Source organism: Meriones unguiculatus, chromosome 11, assembly GCF_030254825.1.
Source record: "Meriones unguiculatus strain TT.TT164.6M chromosome 11, Bangor_MerUng_6.1, whole genome shotgun sequence".
NCBI classification, from domain to species: domain Eukaryota; kingdom Metazoa; phylum Chordata; class Mammalia; order Rodentia; family Muridae; genus Meriones; species Meriones unguiculatus.
Window position 1 is genome coordinate 56,000,506 of NC_083359.1, and position 18,213 is coordinate 56,018,718.

Genomic DNA, 18,213 nt, shown 5'->3' on the forward strand with positions numbered 1-18,213 from the left:
AGTACCCAGTAGGGCATAAGGACCTACCTGACACATGGATGAAACTTTTGTTGTGTAGGCTTTAGGAGCCAAGAGAGACAGACAACAGGCTACAGCAAGCTGACAGACAGACAGCAGGCAGCTCCAAGGTGACATGGAGTAGATGAGGAGAGACAAGTGGTGGAGGAAAGAAACAGCCAAAGAGATCGACTCCAAAGTTTTGGAGTCAAATACAGTGGGTGGTAGGAGCCAGCAGAAGTAAATGATCCACATCCAGGAGAGTTAAAATCTGCAGTTTTGTTCTGAGATGAGGGGCAGTAGAACAATGGAAGGGACCCATTGTTCTAGGTTTTGGCACCAAAGGTTAAGGGTACACTGAAACCATTGAACTAGACCACTCCATGGGTTTATTGGCAATCAAATTGCCAAGGCTATCTCTCCAGGTTGGAGGAGGGTGGAAAGAAAAACAAAGTGCAGGAAAAGATTTTTATGACAGCAGGGTGAGGGTCTTTGAGCTGATAGTCTGAGAACTAGATGCCCTTGCCCAAAGTAGTTGACCTTTGAGGGAGGATTAAAGGAAATTCCTGGCAAATTAAGGGAGGTGTCTGTTAAACAGAAATTCGCCTTAAGTTTTGGTTTACCTAATAACAATCCTTTTGTTTACTGGGCCATAGTCCTTTTGTTCAGGGCATTGTCACCAGCACTACCATTTTGGGGGTCACTGTAGACCTAACACTCATTTCTCTCTGTCCACCATGTGGCTTAGTGGCAAGTACCCTTACATACTAAACTATCTCACCAGGCCTACTTTTTATCTGTCTGTCTCTCTCTGGGTGTGTGTGTGTGTGTGTGTGTGTGTGTGTGTGTGTGTGCGTCCGTCCTAGCAAGTTTGTGGAGATGAGAGGATAACTTGCAGGAGTCAGTTCTCTCTCATGTGGGTCTCAGGGGTGGAACTCAGTCATCAGTCTTGGTGAGAAGCCACCTCACCTGCTGAGCCTCCAGCATTTTCTCTAGTGCTAGACTAGTGCTTTCCAACTCAGGTGCCTGCAGAAGGACAGTCATTTTTTTCTGAAGATGAGAGCCAGGATTGGAGCTCCGAATCCAGAGCTGATTTACACGTTATCAAAACTCTGAGATCATTACTGGGCATGGTGACACAAATCTATAATCCCAACACTTAGAAGGGAAAAGCAGGCAGAGCTCTATGAGTTCTAGGTCAGTCTGTTCTACAAAGTGAGCTCCAAGCCAGACATGCCTAAAGACTGAGAACCAGTCTCAAAAAAAAGTCTCAGATCACTTAAACATTCCCTTTCTAATTATAGTATTGTCTTAGTCAGGGTTTCTGTTGCTATGAAGAGATACCATAACCAAGGCAACTCTTATAAAGAAAAACACTTAACTGGGGCTGGCTTACAGTTCAGAGGTTAGCGCATTATCATCATGGTGGGAAGCATGGCAGTTTGCAGGCAGATATAGTGCTGGGGGAGCTGAGAGTTCTACGTCCTGATCTGAAGGCAGCAGAAGGAAACTGGTTCCACACTGGGTAAAGTTTGAGCATATATATGACCTCAAAGCCTTCCTCCGCAGTGATACATTTCCTCCAACAAGGCCATACCTCCTAATAGTGCCACTCCCTACAAGCCAAGCATTCAAACAGTTGAGTCTAGGGGAGGGACATCCCTATTCTACCCTATTCACACATATCTTCCTTTGTTTTTGTAAGAATTTCTAATTGGTAGCAAAAAACTATGACCATTTTTCCCCAACTATAGATTTCCTATTCATTCACTTATTCCCTAAATTCCTATTTACTTGTTACATGAAAAATACTATGCAAGTAACTGGTGACAAAACATGAATTATCATTTTAAAGGCCAAGAATATATACTAAGAAGAATCTTATTCTACCCCTTTCCTATCAGTAAATAAAAAAGGAAAAACTATTACTTAGTTAAACACCTGCAACAGTCTATCTTGTCATTTTCATGGGATTTTAAATCACGTAGGGGACAAACCTAGGCGGTCTGGTCTGTGACTGTGTTTCTAGAAGTTTAACGTGAGAGGACCCCCTTAAATATGAAAAGCAGCATACATGGGCTGGGAAAGAAGAAAGCAGGCGAAACTCACGTTCATCTCTCTTTGCTTCCTGATACTGATTCAACAAGACCAGCTGCCTCACACTCTTGCTTCCATGTCTTCCTTGCCATGACTGAGTTCCCTAAAACTGGAGCTAAAACACACTCTCCCATAAATTGTTTTTGTCAAGCATTTTGACAAAGCAACGAAAAAAACAAATCTAACTAACACACTCTCCATTTTATTTTTTAGAGCAGGGTTTCATGTAGTCTCGGTTAGTCTTGAACTCACCATGTAACTGAGGATGACCTTGAACTTCTCATCTTTCTTCTTCTGCCTCCCAAGTGCTGGAATTACAGGCATGTGCCACCATGACCAATTTATGCCAATGCTAGAGATTAAATCCAAGACCCTATGTGTGCTCACTCTACTGAGCTACACTCATGTCCCACAAAACTTCAGAAATGATGCAGGTTTTTGAGAATGATGGGGCTTTCCACTAACTTCATGACCCAGTGACATAAGATGCTGGACATTTACAGTCACCAGAGATCAACCTGGGACAGTGCTCTAAGCTTGTTGTCTAATGCCAATGAAGATCAATGGTGCAGTCTCATGTGAAAATATGCAATGTAGAAGCAGGCTTTATTAAGAATTATTGCATAAAAGTGAAAAATTGAGGGAAAATGAGAAACTAAGGAAAAGTAAGAGAAACTGCTAAGTATGGGAGGGGTTTCTAAGAGAGAGAGAAGCTTCCCAACTCCACTGCCTTGTTGTTTTTTTTTTTATGACAATGGCAGAAATTGGACAAAAACTGAAAAAAAAAATCAGGATTAGTTAATTCTGACTGGAGAGATGGCTCAGAAGTTAAGAGTACCAGTTTTTGTCAAGGACCTAAGATCAATTCTCATCACCCATATGGTGCCTCACAAACATCCGTAACTCAGTTTCCAGGGATCTGACGCCCTGGCACCAGACATGCACATATACCTGGTGCGCAAGCATATATGCAAGCAAAACATTCATACAAAAAATCTTAGCTAATTTCGGGCCAAGCCAGTAGAGGGCACCCTACTCTTATGCATGTCCTCCTGACACAACCAGAGAGAGGATGCCATTCACTCCCTACTCTTTTAGGTGTAGTTGAAGCATCTATCTCTTGAGTTGTGCTGTTAGCTGTTGGTACCTGTCTTAAGGTTTTATTGCTGTGAATAGACACCATGACCACATCAACTTTTTAAAGGAAAATATTTAATTGGAGCTGGCATACAGTTTCAGAGGTTAAGCCCATTACTGTCATGTCAGGAAATAGAGCATGCAGGCAGACATGGTGCTGGAGAAGGAATTGAGAGTTCTACGCTGGATCTGCAGGCAACAGCAGAAGAGACTGTATGCCACAGTGGGTGTAGCTTGAGCATATACCTCAAAGCCTGCCCCCACAATGACACACTTCCTTTAACAAGGTCATGCCAACTCCAACAAGGCCACATCTCCTAATAGGGCCATTTCCTATGGCCAAGCATTCAAACACATGAATAGATATGAAAGCTATGTCTATCCACCATATCAAACCATCACAGTACCCAACCTTCCAGGTGTCTTGTTAGCTACTAATTAGACTATATTTTCTTTGTTCCCACATTTACACAACCAATTCATAGCTTTTCCACAGTAGAGGGTTAGTTCTATCATAGCCATCAAGATATAGCTATACTTTTTCTTGTTTATCTCATACCGAGCTCCTCCTCTTTGGGGTAGTCTGAGTAGTCTCCTATGTAGAAGCTATTGTTAGCAGCCATCTTCACTTAGTTTTTAGTCTATTACAGTGAGCAGCATTAGAAATGAGAATATACAAAAGGACAACAGTGTCTCACGTCTAGCCCTCCAGGGCCTCAACAGGAATAGTTGCCTTCCCTTCCCTGGCTCAGAGCCTTGTCCTTCCTGTTGCATCAGCCCAACTACAAGCCCTCTTTCCCACTGTGCTCCAAACTCTGTTGACATGCAATAGATGTGAGCTATTTGCAGTTTTCATTAAGGGCCCTTTTCTCTTACTACCGACAGAGTAACTAAAACAATTACAGTGGTTAAGACCCAAAGAAACTCTCCACCCTATGACCTCCACTCATCTTGGGCCTCTTACAGGCTAGCTACATCTTCAGCTTCCGTTGTTACTGTTTTCAGGACAGGATCTGAAATGCAGGCCAGACTAGCCTTGAATTTGCTCTCTTCTGTTGTAAGCTCCCAGGTGTGGGATTACACGTGTAATACCCAGCTCTTAAAGAAATTCTTGATAACTTGCTTTTCTGCTCATCAGGAAAGCATTTGGCTAGATAAAAACAAAACAAAACAAAACAAAGATTTTACTAAGGGAAACGCTTACATGTAAAGGGAAAAGCAGCCAGAGAAGGCCAGGAGAGCCAGTAGATGTTTTTGTAATTTTAAATTTTATATGTATAAATGGCTTGCCTGCATGTATATATGTACACCATGTATTTGCCTGGTGCCCAAGGAGGCTAGAAGAGGGCATTGGTTTCTGTTCTAGCTATTTTTAGTTAGTCTGATATACAAGTTTGGGGTACAGATTGGGGGAGGTACTCCTGCCACAAAAAAGTCTGATGACTATGGTACAAAAAATTAATAAAAATATATCTACTTTAAATATATCCAGAGTGTCTTCAACAGATTTTCTATCAGTTCTATACTCCATCCACCACATTTAATCTTCTGGAACAGCTTGGGATCAGAAGATATGACATGAAGGAAACACTATGTAAAAGTAAAAGGCTGCCCACTTGACTACCCTTTATTATCCTTAAGAACCAAATCTGTACAAAGGAAAACTGGATAATCCAGTTGGTCATTCATATAAACTAAACCAAGAAAAACCTTTCCTTTCTCAGCCGCAAGGCAAACTCAGGATCAACGAGAAGCAAAATTCCTATCAGCCTCAGCACCAATGACCGACACGGTGGTGAGTGAGGACAGTGGAGACGACGCAATTCCCCTCAATGTGTCCATTTTCTGGTAGCTTAGTCAACCCACATCTTCCCCTTGGCTTGGAGCGAAGGAAGTAATCTCACGGTGACAGGCCCTTTTAGGACCCAGAGGTCTGTGGTTATTTGGGGTGGGGAGGAAGGTCCTTCTCACCGCAAAGGGAAGCCTGACTGCTCACAACCGACCTGGAGAACTCTGAAGTCTCGGGGGTCTCCTGAGTGTGAGGAGAACGCAGCCCACTGCCAGCCGTACAGCGCAGGGGCGACCCGCGTCCGAACCTCCCCGCCTCCCGCCCACTCCACTCCACTCCACCCACCCCCCAATTTTCTCTTTGCATTTTCTGAACCCTCGGGTACAGAGCGGCCTCTCGGCTCAGTCTCTAACGTGACGTAACCCCGGAGGGGCCCGCCCCTCCCACGGCATGACGCCATCACGTCGCGCGGTCGCCGAGCTTGGAGCCTGGAGTACCACGGAAACTGCTCCGCAGCGGCTGGTCCGGGCGGCGGCGGCGCTCCGGCTGCTCAGCCGCCTGCGAGCCCCGCGCCCAGCCCCTCCGCTCGGGCAGCCCCGGAGCCCAGGTGAGTGGGCGCGGCCGTGACAGCCGGCCTTTTCATCCTGCCCTCCGCCTGGGGCGCGGCCTTCCCCCAGCCCTGGTGCACCTCCGGGTTGGGCGGAGACGAGGTGGGGCGCAGCAGGCATCCCCGGGAGGAGGTTTCACCTGGAAGGAAAGAATTCAGCTGAGAAACAGTTAAGTTCATCTAGCAGAGCAAAGCTACAGCACTACAAAGATTGGAGTGGGTTTTCTCCGATGGTAGGTGGGAGTAGCACGTTGGTGGTCTGTGTTTTAGGTTTTAAAGAAGTTACTTAAGAGTATTAATGAGGTGCATGGTACATTCGTAAATGGAGGTAAGATGACCCCCTTTCCTACCCAAATTATAGTGGACCTTTTGCCCCTTTGTAGGGCATTATCCCCGCCAGTAATCTTGGAAAAAAAAAAAAAAACAAAACAAGGTTTAGGGTGGGGATTGTCGAAACCGCAACACATTGAGGATGCAGACTCTTCTTAAATGCTCATGTTGACAATTGGTAAAGTACCCTGGTGCCTTGGTTTCTGATACAATGAAACATTCCAAATGCATCTTCACTGATTCTGAGCATGGGGAGACTAAGTGCGGATTGGTTGCTTTCCCTGCTTCCTGCACTTGTTAAGACCCTACCTAAACACAAAACTACCAAGATACAGACGCAGTTGTCCATCTTACCTACCTCCTTGCCTACCTAGGTCGTTCTAATAATACTTGATGGTGCTAAGCTTGGTGTTAGCAGGGGAGAATGCCCTTTTATCCCCTCCCCCCTTTATGTTAGCCTTCTAGAATTTGATGCTCCTCCCCTATTCAAAATAGAAATCCTCTATTCAGATATTAGCAGAAGTTCTAGAATGTGTGGTTTCTGAAAGGTGACTGTGCTCAAGCTTTGTGCTGGGAGGAAGGTTGCTGCCCTGAGGTTACTGTCAGCTTTGATACAAATCTTAAAGTCCAGTCACAGGCTGAGTAAGACACCAGGACATTTTCATAATCTTAAGATACTTACTCGGAATTCAACAAGTCTCCAGAGTTTCTTGCCTCTCAGAATTGATCTAAGGAAAGCTGTGTTGATCTAAGGAAAGCTTTTAAAACAAAAACCACTTACTTTAGTGAATCTTTTCCTTTTGTGTAAAAATAGATGTTACACAGTTGTTGGAGGGAGTATTGAGAGTACTTTTGTTGTAACCACTAAATAAAAGATGAGAATTGAGAATGGCATTTTACCCTTCAGAAATTAGGATTGTGGATTTGGGAAGAATACTTTCTTTTCTTGGTTCATTTCAGAAAGTTTTGCATCCCAAATAAAAGACTGTATTCATAAACACCTCCACTGAATTCCCCAGAGTGTTCCAAGAAGGAAACTAGTATGACTGAAGTCTGTCCATTCAGGAAAGTATTCCTCACATTGCCTTTCGAGTACATATTTATTCAACTGATGCATACAAGTGGATTTTGCAATTCTGGTCGTTCTCTGATAACCATAGGGAATTGGCTCCAGGAATCTATAGATAGTAAGCCCTGAGTTTGCTGGTCTTTGGTATGTTTTGGTTTGCTTTTCGAGGTAGAGTCTCCTTCTGAGGCCCGGTCAGCTTGGAACTGGTTATGTAGCCCAGGGTGGCCTCCAGCTTGCAGCAGTCTACCTCTGTCTCCTGAGTGCTTGCATTGCAGGGCGTACCACCACACCTGGCTCTGAAGTCACGGAGTGGCATGCACATGCACTCCATGCATACCCCATGTACATCAAAACAGTTTTGGATTACTTGTCATATCTAAAACTAAAATTGTTGTACTGTATTTGTGCTGGCTAGTTTTATGTCAGCGTGGCACAAGCTGTCCGAGAGGAGGGAACCTTAATTGAGAAAATGCCTACAGGGCTGAAAGCTGTCAAGCTGGTAGGCCATATTTTAAGTTAGTGACTGATGGGGAAGAGTTCAGCTCACTGTGCCACCCCTAGCCTGGTGGGCCTGTGTTCTGTAAGAAAGTAGGCTGAGCTAGCTGAGTGGTAGGGCACACCCTTAATCCTGGTACTTGGGAGGCAGAGCCCAGTGGATCTCTGTGAGTTCAAGGGCAGCATGGTCTACAGATTGAGTTCTAGGACAGCGAGGCCTACAAAGAGAAACCCTGTCTCAAAAACAAAAACAAAAAGCAGGCAGACAACAACAAAAAGTAAATGAAATTGAGTAAGCCCTGAGGAGCAAGCCAGTAAGCCAGCCCTCCGTGGCCTCTGCATCAGCTCCTGCCTCCTCAGTGGACTGTAACACAAGATAATGTAAATAAATCCTTTCCTCCCCAAGTTCCTTTTTGGTCTTTATATTTTATCACACCAACAGTAACTCTGACTGAAATAGTATGTGTTCAAAATCAGTACTTTATTTTTTGGATATTTTGACTCTTGCTTGTTTGAATCCAAAGATGTACAACTTGTGGAATTTGGAGGAAGAAGTAACTTTTACTGGAGTAACTTTTACTGGATTGTGGTGGTGGTGCCAAGGTCAGGAGTGCTCTGTGCTTGTGGAAGTTTTCGTTTAAGGAAGCCCTTTATGATCTTTTCCCCTTGTAAGCTGCACTGTCCAAAGGCTCCTTTGTTCTTTCTCCACAGTGCTTGATGGGCGGCATTATGGCCCCCAAGGACATAATGACAAATACTCACGCCAAGTCCATCCTCAACTCAATGAACTCCCTGCGGAAGAGCAACACTCTCTGCGATGTGACATTGAGAGTAGAGCAAAAAGACTTCCCTGCCCATCGGATTGTGCTGGCTGCCTGCAGTGATTATTTCTGTGCCATGTTCACGAGTGAGGTCAGTGCAAGTCATTGCTACATAAATGAAATGGTAGGACTCTTATTTCAAGGAGCAAAAGATCATGTGTTGGTGACCCGGCTGTGACATTTCTCAGTCCATTGGTCACGATTGTTAATCTGATATGTCTGGCCAGCTAGGTGAGTGTCCCTTTCTTTCTTCACTGTTCTTGTGCGTTTTCTGAAGGGGCTGCTTAGTCAAAGGAGACTATGTTTCCCACCAGACCATTCTTTGGTCAAGAGTGTAGGAACTCTTCCCTGTTAGGACTTCCAAACAAACTCTCAATAAATAAACTATAGACTTGAAACCAGATATAGTGGCTCACACTTAGGATGCCAATAGCTGGAGGATCACCATAAATTTGAGGCTCATCTGGGCTACAGAATAACACCCGTCTAAACACTCAGGAATGAAAACAAAAGTTTGGTAAGCCAGTGAATTTGTATAATGTGTTAATTAAATAGGTAAGCTCTGAAAAAGACATGCTGGCTTTCTCCTTTAAATTATCAATAATTGTAGAAGATGAGAATTTATTCCACTGATGGAGATTTCAGGGTGATTTTCAATGAGAGGAAAAAGGGGATTTGATTAATGGCTATGTAGTATTATCTTAGCTTGGCATGATTGCCTATGCCAGTAATACCAGCTTCTGGGAGGTGGAAACAAGCAGATCAGGAGTTCAAGGGTGCCCTCATAGTGAGACCCTGTCTCATAAAAACAAAAACAAGGCAAGATAGAGTTCAGTTGGTCGAATGCTTGCCCACCATACATAAAGCCGAAAGTTCATGACCATCCCTGCCTACATACAGTTTTAGGCCATTCTGGTCTATATGAGACATTTTTTCCAAAAACAAAATTAATTAATTTTAAAAAAGTAGAGCCAGTAAGATGATCCAGCAAGTAAAGCTACTTTCCACCAAACCTGGTGAACCTGATCCCCGTCCTTGGAACCTGCATGGTACAAGGAGAGAGCCAACTGTGATGTGTGTGCGTGCGTGCATCTGTGCGGCTGTCTTTTTCCTTTTCTCAGACTGGCCTTCTCTGTGTAGTCCTGGCTGTCCTAGAACTCACTCTGTAGAGCAGGCCAGCTTTGATCCCATAGCTCACCTGCTTCTGCCTCCCAAGTGCTGAGATTAAAGGTGTCTGCAACCACTTCCTGCCTTAAAGCTTTCTAAAAAGTAAAAGTAAAAATATGTAAACAAGTCTTTATAAATATTTTAAGTTATGTGAATAATTGTGTATTTAAACTTAGACATATATCTGAATTGTTTCATTATGCTGACGTTTTAGTTTTCTGTTTGTTTTTAAGATTTAAAAAAGTTATGTGTGTATGTGTGTGTGCCTGCATGAATTCTATGTGTATCATGTTCACACAGTTGCGCTTGGAGTCCAGAGGGCATCAGATCGGGAGCTGGAGTTACAGTGGTTACAAGCTACCTGATGTGGGTGCCACAGTGCTTTTAAGTCTCTCTAACCCTCTGGTTTGGGTGTGTGTGCCTCTGGTTTTGAGACAGAATCTTAAGCCCAAGTTGGCCTGAAATACTCCCATCTTTCTGCCTCAGCCTCCTCAATACAGAGATTATTGGTGGTGCCTCCACGCCTGGTGCTCTGTGATAAGACTCTTTAAAAGGTGTCTCTAACCACCAGTATTTTCTTCAGTTAGTACCCATCAACTGTAACTCCAGTTCTAGGGGATCTGACACACTAACATAGACACACATGCAAACAAAACACCAATGCACATAAAATAAAAATTAAAAAAATAAAAGTATACATTACTATAATGAAGAAGTAGTTTTTAGAACCAGATGAGAGGGGAAGTTTCACAATAATAGCAACTATATTTATAGGCCCAGTTAAAGTGCCGTGTTTGTCATTTACCCTAGTGGTACATTTTACAAATGAAGGGTCTCAATAATTGCCTTGTCCGAGGGCCCATAGCTTGAGAGCGTGCATAGAGGCGGGCTCTGCCTCCACAGACTGTGACTATAAAATCTAACTCTCCATTCCTATGCTCAGTCATAAGGCTGGTAGGGGTCATTCCGGCTAATCCAGGCTAATTTAAAAACCGTCTTGAGTAATAAAACAGCACAGATCTTTATCCGGTACTGGTCTCCATGATGTCTGCCCCCAAAGCATTGGTGTTTAGCTGGGTAAGGAGTGTTAACCAAAAGTGCTGAACAAGAAATGAGCTAAGGCTGCCAGCTGCTTATTATATATGTCCTTTCTCCTCTTCGAGAAAGTCGGCCTGCGCTGGTTTTTCAACATTGAGAACTTTCTGGAGTTTTGGAAAAAGAACTCATTTCGTCTCGTACATGATTCTTCTTTTTTGTTCTGTTTCTGTTTGTTTGTTTGTTTGTTTGTGTGTTTGTTTGTTTTGGTCAGTTGGTTGGTTGGTTTGATTTTTCAAGACAGGGTTTTTCTGTGTAGCCTTGGCTATCCTGGACTCACTTTGTAGACTAGGCTGGCCTCAAACTCACAGAGATCCGCCTGCCTCTGCCTCCCAGGGTGCTGGGATTACAGGTATGCATCACCATGCTGGGTGCCTTGCAATATTTCTTTCTTTCTTTCTTTCTTTCTTTCTTTCTTTCTTTCTTTCTTTCTTTCTGTCATTCATTCATTCATTCATTCATTTTTAGGCAGGGTTTCTCAGTGTAGTGCTGGCCATCCTAGAACTCCCTTTGTAGACTCTGCTGGCTCTCTGTAGACTCACAGAGATCCACCTGCCTCTGCCTCTAGAGTGCTGGAATTAAGGTGTGTGCTACCAACTAGGGTTTGATTTTTTAAAAGAATGCTTTTTTGTTCCTCTCTGGGCTGATAGAGAAATCAACTATGGTAAAGCTATTTAGTTAATAATGGAAGTACATAAGAGTGTTGTAAATAGGAGTGTGTATGTGCGAGCACAGGTGGGTATGAGTGTGCTCACCCATTTGAATATATGCTGAGGCCAGAGGTTGACATTGCTGTCTTCCTTAACCACTCCTCCACCTTACTTTTTGAGACAGGGTTTTTCTCTCTCTCTCTCTCTCTGAACCCTAAGCTAGCTGTTTGGTTGGTCTGTGAGTCATGGGATCTGTCTGTCTCTGCCCTGAGGCTCTGAGGTTTTGCTTTTGCATTTGATTTGGTCTTGTTTTTATAAAGGACGTCACAGCATCTCCGAGAGCAGTTCTCACTGCAGTCCTCCTGCCCCACCCGAGCTCAGTGTTAAAAGAGGAGCCTCTTACAATCATCTGCAGGGTCTTTTCCATACAGAGGTAGTCTGGGACAGATGAGAGGAACGTGATAATCTTGGAGGAGGCTGTAACTATACGTTCCAGAATCCTATTACATGAAATTTCATTGACTATTTCTATTTTAGCCATACTTGGGGTCAAATACCTGCAATCCCAGCCCTTAGCAGTCTGGGGCAAGTGGGTGGCTATAAGTTCAGGGACAGCTTGAGATACAAACTGAAAACCAAGTGAGCTCCCACTACATAGTGTATGGGTGGTGTGTAGGAGAGGAGCGGAAAGCGATCAAGTTGTATCATAAAGGACGCTAGTTGTATGTTCATGAAACTTTTGTGTTCTGTTCTCTAAAACATGTGTGCTGGTTTTAATGTGGAATCAGCCTAATTATTCTCTACAGCATTTGATACGCCCCTGGTCACTCCTGGAACATAGCGTACTGTGCAGATTTGTATTTGAAGATTTACAAACACACATCATACCTGCTATACAAATCAAACAAAGCCAGGCAGTGGCGCACCCCTTTTAATCCCAGCGCTCAGGGAGGCAGAGGCAGGCGGATCTCTGTGAGTTTGAGACCAGCCTGGTCTACAAAGTGAGTCCAGGACAGCCAAGGCAACAGAGAAACCCTGTCTCGAAAAACAAACAAATTTTTATAAAACAAATTTTTATAAAATTATTTTATATTGATGAGTGTTTTGCCTGCATGTATGACTGAGTGTCATGTGTGTGCCTGGTGGAGGTCAGAAAATGGCATTGACCCCCTAGAACTAGTGGTGTTATGCATGGTTGTGAGTTGCCATGTGGTATTCTTTAACTGCTGAGTCATCTCTCCAGCCCCAGATTGTATATTTAAAGATATATATTTAATTGGTGCCAGCATTCCTTTAAGCTCTTAGACGTGGGTTCTGTCTTGTGAAATTACAAGTTCCATTCTTTCCTACCTCATGAATTTTCAGCTTTCAGAGAAGGGGAAGCCATATGTTGACATTCAAGGTTTAACTGCTTCTACCATGGAAATCCTGTTGGACTTCGTATACACAGAAACAGTACATGTGACGGTGGAGAATGTTCAAGAACTGCTCCCTGCAGCCTGTCTACTTCAACTGAAAGGTACAGACAGTAAAAGGTGTCTTTGTGACACATTAGCCTGAGAAGTGTTTTCAGTGATGTAAAATTAAGAGGCTTTTAGAGACCAGTCTAGAAGCATGACATATGAATCTTTGTGCATGAAAGATCACATGTGTTTAAGAGCAATGCAAAAGATTCTTCAAATAAGAGTATATGGCTCTTGTAAAAGAAAATATTTAAACTTTGTCTGTTTTTTTAAAATATGGAAGAGCCAGGTGTGGTGGCTAACACCAACAATCCCAGCACTTATGAAGCTAAGATAGGAGGTTTGGGAGTTTTAAGTCAGTGTAGTCTACAGAATAGGACAATGTCTCAAAATCAAACGAAGAGATGTCCCAGTGGTTAAGAGCATGGACTGTTCTTCAGTAGGACCTATGTTTGTGTCCCAGCACCCACTTGATGGGTCACAACTATTTGTAACTCCATTTCCAGGGAACCTGATGCCCTCTTCTGGGCACCAGACATGAAAATGGTACACAGATACACATGCAGGCAAAGCACCCATACACATAAGATGATTAAGCCAAACCAAGTGAAGAAGAATAGAAAATACATATATTTCCTTAATATATATATACACAGTATTCATAGTATTCTTTACCTATAGAGATACTGTTTATTCACCTTGTGATTAGACGCTATATGCATGGAAAGGTGAAGAGGACTTTTTGTAGGTGAAGAGGACTTTTTGTTATAAACCATTTACTATCTTAACGTCTTTGAGTCATGTAAAATATTTTTAAAATTTAATTAGGATTATTTTTTATCATTTATTGTTTTATGTGTATAAGTGTTACTGTCAAATGTATGACCTCTGTTGGCCACAGAGGTCAGAAGAGGGTGTCAGATCCCCTGGAACTGGAGTTATAGGCAGTTGTGGGCTGCGTTCTGGATGCTGGGAACTGAACCTAGATCTTAAAGACTTAATAGTGCTTTTAATTGTTGATCCGTCTCTCCAGTTCCCTACTTTGTTTTTTTGTTTTGATTTTTGAGACAGGGTCTCAGTGTGTAACTGTGGCTGCCTGGGAACTTGCTGCCCAGGCTGGCCTTGAACTCAAAGATAGACACCTGCTTCTGGCTCCCAAGTGCTGGAAGGCATGCACCACCATGCCTGCCTTAAAATATCTACTGAAAGTAAAAATTATGCTAGGCAGTGGCCTTTAATACTAGCACTCAGGAGGCAGAGGCAGGCAGATCTCTGTAAATTGGAAGCCAGCCTGGTCTACAGAGCTAGTTCCAGGACAGCCAAAGCTGCACAAAGAAACCCTGTCTCAGAAAAACAAAACAAACAAAATAATAAAATAAAACAAAATTTGCCTAGCACTTGTGAAGAAGAGACAACATGGGCTACATAGGTAAGCTATATCTCAAAAAAAGTAAATTTAAATTGATGTATAACAATGAAAATATGTTTTCACTTCATTAGAAATGGTCCCCCTTCCAGTTTCTAGTCTGTTTTTTTGTGTACTTTTTCTTTGTTTTGGTCTTTACTGTGTAGATAAGACTGGTCCTGAACTGTATCCCAGTTGGTCTTAATTCTGTCTTCTTGCCTCAGCCTCTTGAGTACTAGGATTACAGTTGTCTGCTGATACTAGGCAGTAGACATCTATACTAACCAGGAGCCGATACCTAGTCAGATATTGGCAGATCTATCTCTTTTAGCCTCCAGTTATGAACATCTACATAATTGAAACATTCTTACTATTTATTAGTTTTGTTTTATAGAAGAGTCTCATTGTGTAGGCCAAGCTGGCCTTGAGTTTATCATTATTTGCAGCCTCCTGAGTGCTGGGATTTCAGGGACAAACCAAATAACTGAGTTCATGCATTGGGCTTTTCTTTTTCCAGTGCCACGGATTGAACTCTGGGGCTTGCGCTGCTGATAGGCTAGACTAGCATTGCTACATTTCTGATAAGCTACATATCAAGCTTCTATTCTGAATTTCCCAGTTAGAAAATTACGGGATTGTTTTCCTTCAGTGGAGTTTTAAAGTAAGTTTGTTATATGGACTGGAGAGATGGCTCAGTGATTAGGAGCACGTGTCTTGCAGACAACCTGGATCCAATTCTCAGCACTTACATCGTGACTCACAACTGCCTTTAACTCCAGCTCTAAGAAATCTAACAAGTATGATCTCCATGCTACGGTGCATTTATATATATGCAGACCTAATATTTATACACAAAATAAAAAAAAAATAAGTAAATCTTAACAAAACAGCTATATAGAGTAGAAAATAAGAACATAGTAAATTAGTTACTGTTTTTAGATTGGTTCCAGTAGCTAAGAGTTTGCAGCTTCTGATGGTCCAAGTATCCCCGAAATTAGTTCAGACTTGCTATCCTCATTTTAAAGATGAGGCAGAAGCAAGTATAAAGGGCTTTGAAAGGTGACCTAGTACTTAAGACAGATAATATTTATATGCCTGGACCATAAATTTTCTAATTTGTGTGTTAAGGTATGAAGCCAGGATTCCTCTGATAACATGTAGAGAAGACATTAAGAGCCAAGGATGCAAAGCCGCCTCACACTTGGCCAAGTATCCTAAAGTCTGCTCACTGCTTGTGTTTGTCCTAGGTGTGAAACAAGCCTGCTGTGAGTTCTTAGAAAGTCAGTTGGACCCTTCTAATTGCCTGGGTATTAGGGATTTTGCTGAAACTCACAATTGCGTTGACCTGATGCAAGCAGCTGAGGTCTTTAGCCAGAAGCATTTTCCTGAAGTGGTACAGCATGAAGAGTTCATTCTTCTGAGTCAAGGAGAGGTGGAGAAGCTGATCAAGTGCGATGAGATCCAGGTACAGACTTGCCTTGGAGTTATCGTTGCTTTAAAACTGAGCCATGCCAAAAATTATAGAGCAGGATGGAGCGACTGTGTCCATTTTATGGCTTCATAGTCAAATACCCATATTGTTACCAAAAGTTTTAACTTATTTGCGTATTTTTGGAGAAAAAAAATTCTCTCCCTTTATCAAATATTTGCATTCCTCTGGTAAGCAATTAAATAAGCAGAAACTGGAAATAAGGTAAATTTCTATGCAATACTATTACCCACTGGCTGTGTAGTAGTATTTGTTGCATATAGGTTTATAGTTAGGTAGAAATAGGAGAAATCCAACAGAGATCTAATAGATGTCTTTGAAGCCTGTAGCTCTAATCTCCAGTGGACTAGTTCTTTAGTTAGTCGAAAGATAGTCAAAGAAAGCCAAGTCTTGGTTCATATATTCCTGTTACTTTATTTCTCCACTGTTCCTCAGTTTAGATAAGGTGTGCTGTTAGAAAGTATCAGAATTGGTTTAATACTTTTACATGGTGTAGGAGTTTCGTGCTTAAAGGAAGTCTATGTCCAAGCCAGGCATGATGATGAACACCTGTAATCCCAGTACTCTAGAGGCTGAGGTAGGATCATGAGTTTGCCTAGGCAACATAGTAGAGGCATGGGGGAAGTACCATAGCAGAAAAGAAATTCTGTGATATGTTTTGTGTGAAACAAATGATCTTTGTTCTACTGGGTAGAAAACACATATTTACCTTACAAAATAAAAGGTGATAAGTATACTTGTATTGAATTTGAGTTAACTTTTGCTATATACCTATCTTTTACAACTGTTGTAAGGCAAACTGATGAGAATAGTTATTAAATTGTTTGTACCTAGAGAGAAATTATTCCCCAATTTGACTTTTATACCAGTCTGGAGAGGCACTGTCAGATGTGCTGCTGAGTCAAGAATTTGCTGGTCTTGTTCTTAGCCTCACAGTGCAGGCTGGCCTTGAATTTAGAAAAATGCCTGCCTCTGTCTCTTAGGATCTGTGCCAACATCCCATCATGTCTCTTCTTGACTTGTCTATGTATTAGAAAATACAGTAATGTTACTAAGAACTACTGTTTGTAATAAAATAGTATTCAGCATTTACTATTGGTTATTTTGTCAAACGCTTATTATGAAAAATCCCTATCCCTGGTGTCTCCATTTTTTTCTCCCTTTTCCTACCTCTTCTTTTTATTCTTTTGTGTTTCTGTGTTAGAGTTTGTAATTGGTAGGTCTTGAGCATGGTAGGCAAGTACTCTACCACTGACCCTCCCTGGATCCAGCTCTAGAGCTTCTGTCATTACGACATCATTCCTATGCTTCCACCTAATTTGATCCTTACATCTGTCTGCAGTTATCAGAAGCTGTGGCTCAGAGGTAAACCACCACACCATCATAGTTAGCAAGTGATAGGATCCAGGATTCATATCCAGGCAATCAGCTAGCTGTGGTGCCACACATCTATCACTCCAGTGTTAGAGAGGCAGAGCTGTGAGGTTCAACACCATCCTGAACTACCAAAAACCCTCACTCAAGGAACCAACAAAAGAAGAAAAATTAAAGGAAAAATTAAAAGCGGGTATAAAAGCTTGTGGCTGTATTTCCAACACTTAGGAGTGGAGGCAGGAGATCAGTTTAAAACCTTCTTCTGCTATGTACCGAGGACCAGGCGAGCCTGAGCTACATGAGACCCTATTTTCAAACAGCAGCAGCAACAAAAATAAAAATAAATAAAGAAATAAATAAAATGAAATCAGGCCCTGTCTTCCCAAGGCCTTTGCCTCAACCGCTTAAGCTATGAGCTTACTACCAGGTGGCCATTTTGCTTCTAATGATTACTCATTAGGAAATTAGCACAAAACCATTCATTTTGAACCTATTGTAGATCTGGATGAAATAAGATGGAACAGAGAGAACAAATAGCTAGCCATATTCAGAGGCCAAGATGAAAAACAACTTGAACATTCTTTTCTGTAGTTTTTCATCCTCATATATCAAGACTGGCCTTTTTTTTTTTTTTTCTTTCTGGAATGACAACAAAAGATTGTTTTGTTTTGTTTTTTTTCTGTTCTGTAAACCAGCCCAAAACTGGAACCGGATGTCTTGACTTCCAATTGTTAAATGACACTTTCTCTTATTAAATAAAACCATAGGAGCCAGACAAGGTGGTACTAGTCTGCAATTCCATATTTGACAGTGGAAAGGTGGTATCAGAATCAAGGGTTCAAGGTTGTTTTTGGTTCAAGGCCAGTCTGAGTTCTTGGAGACACCATCTCAAAAAACAACATTCACAAAACGAACAGTGGGAAGCAGTGTATCACATGATTAAAGCAGAGCGTGTGATTACAACCCATTAAGGATGGGCTTTACAGTAAGGCTAATCTTTGTTTTCCTCTTCTCTAAAATATAGATAATATTAGTTCATAGTACAGAGGACTGTCTCAGGCATTAAATGGCAATGCCTTGTCTGACACATAAAAAATCTCTGTGAAGAATATTTTCCCCATAATGAGGCAGTAGCCTCTCTGCACATTTGGCTCATTTTTAAACAAAAGAAAATAACCTGTTTTATTAATTAGTTAGTTAGTTTATTTATTTAGGGTTTTTTTTTGTG

The 18,213-nt window shown here is 42.1% G+C and overlaps 1 protein-coding gene across 3 annotated transcripts in view; it reads left to right on the forward strand.

The window, feature by feature from the left end:
• Window positions 1-5,470: 5,470 nt before the first annotated feature.
• Window positions 5,471-18,213, forward strand: part of Klhl12 (kelch like family member 12) — a 29,906-nt gene continuing 17,163 nt past the window's right edge. The window contains exons 1-4 of one of the 3 annotated variants that reach the window (XM_021633793.2): window positions 5,471-5,627; window positions 8,233-8,433; window positions 12,620-12,773; window positions 15,370-15,587. In XM_021633793.2, the coding sequence (XP_021489468.1) occupies window positions 8,239-8,433; window positions 12,620-12,773; window positions 15,370-15,587 (567 nt within the window). In that variant the 5' untranslated portion in view covers window positions 5,471-5,627; window positions 8,233-8,238. Of the gene's footprint in view, window positions 5,628-5,678; window positions 5,861-8,232; window positions 8,434-12,619; window positions 12,774-15,369; window positions 15,588-18,213 lie in introns of those variants that run through there. The other 2 variants (XM_021633792.2, XM_060364334.1) reach the window with 2 other exon arrangements.